This window comes from Caretta caretta, chromosome 28 (assembly GCF_965140235.1).
Source record: "Caretta caretta isolate rCarCar2 chromosome 28, rCarCar1.hap1, whole genome shotgun sequence".
Classification (NCBI taxonomy): domain Eukaryota; kingdom Metazoa; phylum Chordata; order Testudines; family Cheloniidae; genus Caretta; species Caretta caretta.
Window position 1 is genome coordinate 9,391,590 of NC_134233.1, and position 10,067 is coordinate 9,401,656.

The 10,067-nt window shown below is 52.7% G+C and overlaps 1 protein-coding gene across 1 annotated transcript; it reads left to right on the forward strand.

Moving 5' to 3' along the window:
* Positions 1-7,817: 7,817 nt before the first annotated feature.
* On the forward strand, positions 7,818-9,860 carry LOC142070274 (uncharacterized). Its single transcript, XM_075123856.1, has one exon. It carries the CDS (start codon positions 8,100-8,102, stop codon positions 9,255-9,257), a length of 1,158 nt encoding a protein of 385 aa, XP_074979957.1. The 5' UTR covers positions 7,818-8,099; the 3' UTR covers positions 9,258-9,860.
* The last annotated feature ends 207 nt before the right edge of the window (positions 9,861-10,067 follow it).

Sequence of the window (10,067 nt, forward strand, 5' to 3'; positions counted from 1 at the left end):
CCACCCCCACGCCGGGGCAGCCAGGTTGGGGGATGGCTCCAGGCTCCAACTTCCCACCGACACCGGGACAAATCGCTGCGGATAAAACGGGGGGGGGGGGGAGGGAAATCCCGCCCCCCCCACGGGAGGGGAGTTTCAATGGACATGTGAGGAGGAGGGAGAGACGGGGGGGGGGATCAGGGGAGACGAGAGAGCGGATCAATGGGGGGGTGGGGATGAGTTTACAACCACGTGGGAGCTACCTAGAGGGAAAAGGGGAAAACTGGGGGGGATTTGTGCCCGTGGGGGGGGGGGGAAGGGGATCCAATTAACTCCCCCGCCGCCCCCCACTTCCCCCCCCGGTAATTTCCTGGCTGCACAGAGACAGTTCAACCCCCACCCCCCGCAACTCCGGCTTCTCCCCCCCAACACCCCCCAAGGGACCCCGCCCGCCGGGCCCCAGTCTCTGCCCCCCCCAATCCCAGCCGTGCCGGGGGCAGAGAGTCACTTTCCTGCCCCCGCACCAGCGCTCCCCCCCCGCGGGGTCTCCCACTCACCGGGTCGGGAGCGGGCAGAGCCAGGGGCTGGTCCCAGCTGGAGAAAGCCCCCCCCGGCCGGGCACGGGGGGGTTAATGACGGGCCCCCCCAGCACAGACCCCGGAGCGGAGCCGCAGCTGCTCCTCCGAGAGACCCGAGACGAGGCAGGGCCTGGGGGCGGGGCCTGGAGCAGACCGGGGGCGGGGCAGCGCTGGGGGCGGGGCCTGGAGCAGACCGGGGGCGGGGCAGCGTCTGGGGGCGGAGCCTGGAGCAGACCGGGGGCGGGGCAGCGTCTGGGGGCGGAGTCCGGAGCAGACCAGGCGCTGCCTCGTGTCGCATCTGTCGCAGGAGCAGGTGCGGCTCCCCTCCGGGGTCTGTGCGGGGTGGGGCCCGTCATTAACCCCCCCGTGCCCGGCCGGGGGGGGGGCTTTGTCCAGCTGGGACCCGCCCCGGTGAGTGGGAGACCCCGGGGGGGGGGAGCGCTGGCGGGGGGGGCAGGAAAGTGACTCTCTGCCCCCCACCTGCCCATCCCCCACTGCCGCCCCCTCCCAGCCCCCAGGGAGCCCTCCAGCTCCCCCCCCGCCCCCTTCAGTCAGCCCCTCAGAGGGCTCCCTGCTGCCCAGGTGAACGGGGGCCGTGGGGGGGGACGGGACCATCACTCTCTGTTTATGTATTGGACAGGCTGGATTTTATATGACAAACGGTCCCCCTTTTGCAGCTAGTTCTTTAATAGCCACATAAAATCCCCCCCGGTCTTGGCGTTTATCCCATGTTCTCAGTTGCGTAGTTTGTGACACGTTTTCTCTGTACGTCTCAAAGATTCCTAAAAAATACCCTCAACGTTTCCCCACTTTTACTCGAGTTGTCTACTTCTAATTGAATATGCCCCTGAGAGCTTTCCCTGTCTCTGTGATTATAAATTACGACGAAAAACTCAGATTTACACCTTTTCTCAGATTCCTGAATATGGATCTAAAACGTTTGCCAATGTTGCCCATTTCCGCTCTATTCATTGACCAAATAGTGGTGGGAAATACACTCAGCTTTTACCTCCTATCAACAACTGCTATAAAATCCCACTCATTTTCCACTTTCCTCTCTATAATTTGCATAAATGGATCCAAAATCCCTCAGATTTCCACCCTTTCTCTTTCATTTCTGAACACTGATCTCAAATCTCAGGTTTCCCTCTTACGATGTCATCATCAAATGTCAATTAAAAATCCTCTTGGGTTTGGGGCTGTTACCCATGTCTGTAAATCCTAGCAACTTGTCCTTCCTTGGGGGGAACCTATCACCCTCCATGGGTCTCCGTGAGGGGGGGGGGGGGCTTCCCGCAGTGCAAAGATGTAGCCAACTCTGGGGTGGATCCACGGTGGCCATTATTTGCTAGTGACAGAGTATGGAAATTTCTTAGTTATTTTGGCCCTCCATGGCTTCCCTTCTCCTGTTAAAGAGGCGTCCCCTCGGGCTCCCTCTGCCTGTGTGACTGGCCAGCAGGGGGTGGTGATAACTTTCTATCCACTTACCAGACACTGTGAGGGAACATTGTTGCTGGGGGGGCAGGTGTCTGTGTGGGGAGATTGCAGCGGGAGCTGAAGGGACATTGTGGTAGGGGGAGGCCTCTGGGTGGCTGGGCAGGGGGGACCCGAGTCAGGTTGGTGGGTTCTGGAGGGTTTGGGGTTTCGGGGGGTAGTTCTGAAGTGCCCAGCCCTAAGGCTATGGGTCCTGGAGGTGGGTATCGCTGGGGGCCTGTTGGCTGCAGACCACTGGGGGTGGGGTTCTCTTGGGCAGGTGGGGCAGGGGATTAGACGCTGCCTGGTGCTGTGCCAGGGGCTCTGTCTGGGATTGCCCAGCTGGCTCCTGGGACCATTGCCATGCCCAGTGCACAGAGCTGTGGTGGGGCGGTCCCTGGCGCAGAGTGAGGGGTCCTCCTGTAAAGCGTCAGGGGGTTGTGCTGGGAGGAGGAGGGGGTCCCAGGCAAATGGGCTGGCAGATCCTGGAGGAGGGCAGGTGGGGGTCCTAGGCAGGCAATGGGGAAATCCCAGGCAGGCAGTGAAGGACTATAAAATGACTCTCCACAAACAGCCCCCCACCCCATTTCTCCTGCCATTTGCAGGAGCAAATCCAGCCATGGGGGAGCAAACAACCCAGGAATGAGAGTTTCCTAGCAGACAGGCATGGAGAGGGCACAGGGAAAAGGAGATAGAGAGACTGACAGGGTCCGTGGGATAAAAGAGTTTTGAAAGAGATTTCCAGCTCTCTCATCTGCCCAGACAGATGTCTTACTGCACTGTGGGGAGAATCACTTTCCTGTGGACAAGACGAGGATGAGAGAGAGGAAAACCCAGTTCCTGACCCCATGTCCCTCCTGCTGGGGTGTGGCTGCCGTGGGGTCAGTGTCAGAGGGAATCCTCGAAAGGGACTCCTTTGGTTCTGCTTTTTTCTAGGATTGCATTCAGAGACTTTGTTTTGGGATGCGGGAGGGAGAAAGGAGGTTAAAAGTGTGTCTGTGGGCCTAGCCTGGCAGGAGGGGCCAGGTCTCTGCTGTAATCCAGAGATTGAGCATTTTCTCAGCACGGCAGAATCTCGGATCTCGCTCTGCAGGGAAAGAGCCTGGGGGAAGCGTGATATGAAATGAACTTATGCCCGTTCCTAAACTTCCACAACAGCCCTTCTTGCCCAGCCAGGTTGCAGAACGAAGCTCATGTTTCTTTCCGGTTCATCCCGTCCTCCCATGGGACAAGGGAGCGACATGGCTGCAGAGGAGCCAGCTCAGGTGGGGATTATTGTGGGGGGGTTCTGATCTGTTCCTGCAGGAGGGAGAGGGACAGCAAATACACGGGAGAGGGGAAGGTTTGCACCGTCTGGTTTGGAGGTTGGAGCGGGGCAGGAAATGCACAGGGTGGAGAAAGGGAGGAGGCCAGGGGGTGGCAGACCTGCTGGGAGTTGTTTAATAAGTGGCCTAGATTCTAGGAAGAGACCCATGAGGTTCGGAGGTGGAAATGCTCCAGTCTGGTGAACAGAAAATAACCTACCTAGATAGGGCTGGGAAAAAGGACCAGACTCGTAGTGCTGGAGCCTGACCGAACTAACCAGCGGGTGCCTTGAAATACGAAGGGGGAAGCCACCAGTCAGGCTTAGGGGAGATTCCCCTGCTTCATATCCAGCTCTAGGAGTGGTTAATCATTATGCAAGGTAACCTATTTCCCCTTGTTTTTTCCTGCCCCCCCACCCCTCCGACGTTCTTGTTAAACCCTGGATTTGTGCTGGAAATGGGCCACCTTCATTGTCATACACATTGTAAGGAGAGTGATCACTTTAGATAATCTATTACCAGCAGGAGAGTGGGGTGGGAGGAGGTATTTTTTTCATGATTTGTGTGTATATAAAAAGCTCTTCTTCACTTTCCACAGTTTGCATCCGATGAAGTGAGCTGTAGCTCACGAAAGCTTATGCTCAAATAAATTGGATAGTTTCTAAGGTGCCACAAGTCCTCCTTTTCTTTTCACAAGGAGGAGGGTGTTGGGCTTCCTACAAGAGATCTCTCCCTAGACCCTGCTCGGGGCAGCATCTCCGGTATCAGTCTGTGGCGAGTAGGTGTGTGATGGATCTGCTGGGAGAGAGGAGGGGTGTCTCTTCGCCCCCTCACCCTGGTGTTTCCTGGGTGCTCTGAGCGGGGTGGGGGTGGGACTCTGTTGACTGCGGTCCACCCAGAGTTTCCGTTTGATTGGCTCCTCTCCCCCATGAATAGTGGGGCTGTGAGTGGGGCAGCAGGTCCTGAGTGTGGGGCTCTGGCTCTTTCAGGGGCCGGTGACCTTCGAGGAGGTGGCTGTGTATTTCACCAGGGAAGAGTGGGCTCTGCTGGACCCCGCTCAGAGAGCCCTCTACAGAGACGTCATGCAGGAGACCTATGAGACTGTGACCTCGCTGGGTAAGGGTTCCTGTCCCCTCGGTTCTTGGAAGGGGAACGGAAGAGATGAGGTTCATGCCACCCCCACAATGCCAACTCTGCTCTGTCCTGTTCCAGCATCACCCCAGCATGCCCGTGACACACACACGACCAGAGACCCTCCCCTGCTGCTGAACGCTGTGGGAAGAGAGCACAGGAGCAGAATCAAACAGTGTCAAATATCTCCTGTTTGCAAAAGTAAAACGGGGGGTTAGGTCTAGCATAACGAACAGAAGCTTCCTACCCCTGGCCTTCTCTCAAACCCTGAGCCTTCTCCACCCAGACCAGAATGTGCTTGGGGTGTAAGAAGCAGGCTGCTGGGGTCAGAGCGGCTGGTCCAGGGTTACTGATCACACAGACCTTGAGTGCTGGCTGGGGGAATCCAGACAAGGGAGCTCCAGCAGCAGAACATTGAAACTCAGCCAGGATTACAGATGACACAACTCCTCACTGCTCCGGATTGCCCCGTGCATGGGACAATGGCCTCGGTTGCTGGTGAAAATCCTTGAGACCTGGAGAGTTGCTCCCCCCATCCCCATGTGCACTAGCCACAATCTTTCTCCTCTGCAGACTTGGTTTTTTGAGTCCCTCATTCCTGAAGTCACATGACCCCGATTCTTATTTTTCACATTCTGCTTTTCTAGACTATTTAGAGTCTGTTGCTTCTGAATGATAGTTTCTAATTTCCCAGTGTTCTCCACAGCCAGGGATTTTCCTACTCCCTCCCATTGCACTGGACTCACTAGGTTCCCTGGTATTTAAGAATGGCCACACTGGGACAGACCAAAGGTCCATCTAGCCCAGTGTCCTGTCTTCCGACAGTGACCAGCACCGGGTGTCCCAGAGGGAATGAACAGAACAGGGAATCATGAAGTGATTCATCTCCTGTCACCCATTCACAGCTTATGACAAACAGAATTTAGGGACACCATCCCTGCCCATCCTGGCTAATAACCAGTCATGGACCTGTCCTCAATAGATTTCTCATGGTGTGTGTTTGTTTTTTTTTTGTAACCCTATTATAATCTTGGCCTTCACAACGTCCTCTGGCAAGGAGTTCCCCAGGTTGACTGTGCATTCTGTGAAGAAATACTTCCTTTTGTTTCTTATAAACCTGCTGCCTATTAATTTGATTGGGTGATTCCTCGTCCTTGTGTTATGAGAAGGAGTAAATGACACGTCCTTATTTACTTTCTCCTCGGCAGTTTTGATTTATAGACCTCTCTCATATCCCCCCTTTGTCTCTTTTCCAAGCTGAATAGTCCCGGTCTTTTTAATCTTTCCCCGTACAGAAGAGTTTCATACCTGTAATCATTTGGGTTGCCCTTTTCTGAACCTTTTCCAATTCCAATATATCTTTTTTTGAGATGGGGCAGCCACATCTGCAGGCAGTATTCGAGATGTGGGTGTACCATGGGTTTATATAGAGGCGATATGATATTTTCTGTCTTCTTATCTATCCATTTCAGAATGATTCCCAATATTCTCTTTGCTTTTTGACTGCCGTTGGACACTGAGTTGATGTTTTCAGAGAACTGTGCCCAGTGACTCCAAGATCCCTCTGTTGAGTGGAAACAGCTCATTTAGAGCCCATCATTTTATATGTGTAGTTGGGATTATGTTTTCCAATGGGCTGCAATATGGTGCTATCCTGACATCTAGTACTGCTGAGATCCTGCATTCAGTGATATCCCTGCCCTTCCTGTTCCCATTCTCATAAAACAAGAAGAGCATCCAAATGCGTGTTTACCTTCATTCCCTCAGCAGTCCTCATGGGAATCCCTGATCGGTTCCAAAGTGTATTAAAACCTTTCTTAAAGGGTTACCTCCTGCTGGTTATCAGGTCCTGTGAGTTTGTAGCCCAGAAAGACCCCCCTCAGTCAGCTCAAACTCAGCTGTTTATCCCCCAAAAGTCTGTCGTCTTCAGTCTCCTGAATGAGGGGAAATCCGTCCCTACCCCTTTCTGCGTTGGGTAAAGCTTCAAAAGGTGGAGCTCTGCATAACCAGCCTTGAGATCTGGCATTCATCACCCTGTAGTGATACCAGCTTGCACAGGAAACCCAACCCGCAGCCCTTCCTGGTATCATGTGGCGCATCTCGGCATCATAGTCTGTGAAGAATTCATGCTTTCAAGGGCTGGCTTAGATATACAGACAACAGTCATAATTAGGGCAAGAGTTTGCAGGCAATGAAAAGAGAGTAATTGACAAACGTGAGCAATATCTAATCCTTTAAAGCCTGAAAGTGCCTTGGGGGGAGGGGACAGGAGCCGGCTGTGTGGGGGCGGTGGGGCTCAGATACTGGGCATTGAGAGCCTAGAGCCAGCTGTGCGCTGGAGAGACGGGGCATGAACCAGCTGTGTACAGGGGAGATGAGCAGGGGAGAGGTGCTGTGGACACGGCCGCGAGCAGCTGTGAGTGCCGTCCTCTCTGCAGCATGATGAGAGAGCCTGGCGTCCCACTGCCGATCCCAGACTTCTATGAAGAGGGAAGAAATTGGCATCAAGTCTCAGCCGCAGCCAGCCTGTGCCCTGGGGAGGAGACGGGTGTCTCCAGGGAGAAATCTGGGGGATTGTGACCCTGCATGCCCCACCCACCCTCTGATCAGCAATTCCGGATATTAACGGTGATTCCAGAAACAAAGAGTAATTTTGGGAAAAAATGCAGTCCTAGCTACAATTTCCAGAAAACGCTGGCCCTGGTTGTAACATTAAATCCGATAGTCTCAAGATCTAGGCCTGTGTTGATCAGATCTGTCACTCTGCCTTCACGGAGTTCACTCTGCTGGTGGGTTGTACCCCTTCCCCCATTCTGTGTCTGCCTTGTCTATTTAGATTGTAACTTCTTCAGGGCACGGGCCATCAATGCTTCTCGGTTTGTACTGTGCCTAGCAAAATGAGGACCCACTGTTAGTTGGCCCTTAGGCACTAAGGTAATGAATATGATTTATAATAATCATCTCCTGGCACTTTGAGCCAAGGAAGCCGGCCTTGGGACGTTACTACTTAAAAGTGAGCTGGGCTTAAAAGCATGGAATATTCTTTGTGACAAGTATCCCACAAATTCCACTGACCTCCCTTGTTTTCTTTGCCTTGAGCAGGGTTTCCAGTTTCCAGAACTGATGTGATCTCGCAGCTGGAACGAGGGGAGGAGTCGTGCGTCCCAGACCTTCATGGCTCTAAGAAAAAAGTGCTCCCGAGAGCTGCCTGCATAGGTGAGGCATTGGTTAAACCAACCCCAAAACTGTCGGTGAATACAGGAAACATTTGGGATGCCCTACAAAGATCTTGTGAGCTCTCCAAGTTCAGGATTGTTCCCTGCAGATGTGGAATCGTTAGGCAGAGGTCACTCATGGCTTCCCACCTATCCTGACTGACAACTGGCAGCAGGTCCCTCCCCAATCTCGCTGTCCCCTGAGATTTCTTCTGAGATACGGACCCAGAACTGATCCCTTCCTTTCTCTCCTCTGGGGAAGGTTTAAGGGAAAATCAGCTCCTGATAGGTTTGATCTGTCCTGTACACGTTTTCGTTCCTTCATCCCTTTTTCCGTTCTTCTCTCTGAGATTTCCTTTCTCTCTGGCGCAGGCAGAGACTTACGTCTGGATTCTCTCGGTCTCCCGTCAGGTTTTGGGATGGTGAGTGAAAATGAGGAGGAACCCCAGCAGGAAGATGCTGAGCGAGTAGAAGCCCATGGGATGTTGTCAGGAAGGTCCAAAGGGAATGATTCTGGGAGCTGTGCACGCCCAGAAAAAACAAAAGCCTGTGAGAGTCAGCAGAGGCCAGAGGAAAACTTCGGTAGCCAGTCAGACCTTATTACACGTGAGAGAATGAACTTGGAAGGAACACGCTACACATGCCTCGAGTGTGGGAAAAGCTTCAAAGGGAGCTCGGACCTTCTCAGACATCAGAGAATCCACACGGGTGAGAAACCTTACGCATGCTGTGTGTGTGGGAAATCCTTCAGGCAGAGCTCGCATCTCATTGCACATAAGAGAATCCACATAGATGAGAAACCTTATGGCTGCCCTGAGTGTGGGAAACACTTCAAGCAGAGCTCATACCTTATTACACATCGGAAAATCCACACGGGTGAGAAACCTTACGGATGCCCTGAGTGTGGGAAACACTTCAAGCAGAGCTCACACCTTATTACACATCGGAAAATCCACACGGGTGAGAAACCTTATGGATGCCCTGAGTGTGGGAAACACTTCAAGCAGAGCTCACACCTAATTACACATCGGAAAATCCACACAGGTGAGAAACCTTATGGATGCCCTGAGTGTGGGAAGCACTTCATTGACAGTTCATCCCTCCTCTCACATCAGCGAATCCACACAGGGGAGAGGCCCTACACATGCTCTGAGTGCGGGAAAAGCTTCAATCAGAGCTCTACCCTAATCACACATCAGAGAACGCACACAGGAGAGACCCCCTACATGTGCTCTGAGTGCGGGAAAAGCTTTAATCGGAGCTCTGTACTGACCACACATAGAAGAATCCACACAGGTGAGAAGCCTTATGGATGCTCTGAGTGTGGGAAACGCTTCAATCGGAGCTCATACCTTATCATACATCGGCGAATCCATACGGGTGAGAAACCTTATGGATGCCGTGAGTGTGGCAAACACTTCCATCAAAGCTCAGCCCTTACCACACATCAGCGAATCCACACAGGAGAGAGGCCCTACACGTGCTCTGAGTGTGGGAGAAGCTTCAATCAGCGCTCAACCCTTATTAGACATCAGAAAATCCACATGGGAGTGATCTGTAACAAATGCCTTGACTAGGGCTGGCCAAAGGTATTTTTTTCTTTTAAATCACATTTGCTAATTCCCACTTAGTGATCTGTGCCCCATCTTCACCGTGGTTACTCAGCTCCCCCAGATGAGTTGCCTGCTCCTGCCTTTTGCAGCTCACCCTTCTTTGGGGTCAGTCCTGTGATGTTTTCTATCAACTCCTTTCCTTTTGGATCAAAGGAGCGTGTGTCCCTCCAGCCAGGAATGTTCATCAGCTCCAGGTGGGGGAGAGAGGTTTGTTCCCAACAAGCTACACTGAGGCAAAAACTACCCGTGCCTTACATCCAGTAGGACTGTACATGGCGTTGGCTGCTCAAGTTAGTGATCTTGGTGTTAAAAGACAATTACAGTTGTCGTGCAGATGCAGCCGAGGTGCAGTGGTTGGCATTAGCTTTCCCCCCCTTGACCTGACCTAAACTCCATCACATGTCCTAGTCTAAACAAAGCCTGAGCATCACAGTTATACTGTTCCCCCATTTAAAAACCATTGTTAGTCATCAAGTTCCCCCACCAGGATCATATTGTTTCATTCCCAGTTGTCACAGTTCATCAGAGCGCTGTTGCTTCAGGTTTTCCTGAAGGCAGATATTTTTACTCCCGTTTTCCTCCCTTAAAATATATTGAAGTATAACAAAGAGCAGGAATAGGGAAGGGATAGGGAAAAATGTCTTTTCCCCTCTGTAACAACAGAAGAACATAGGGTAAATCAGAGGGATTCTCCATCACCATCTCTATCCCCCTGTTCTTCAATTGGTAAGGTCAATATTTCCCGAAGGGGCTGGGAAGAGGATTCTCTAGTAA

Coding starts and splice junctions, on each gene's coding strand:
- LOC142070274 (XM_075123856.1), top strand. CDS start 8,100: ATGGTGAGTGAAAATGAGGAGGAACCCCAGCAGGAAGATGCTGAGCGA.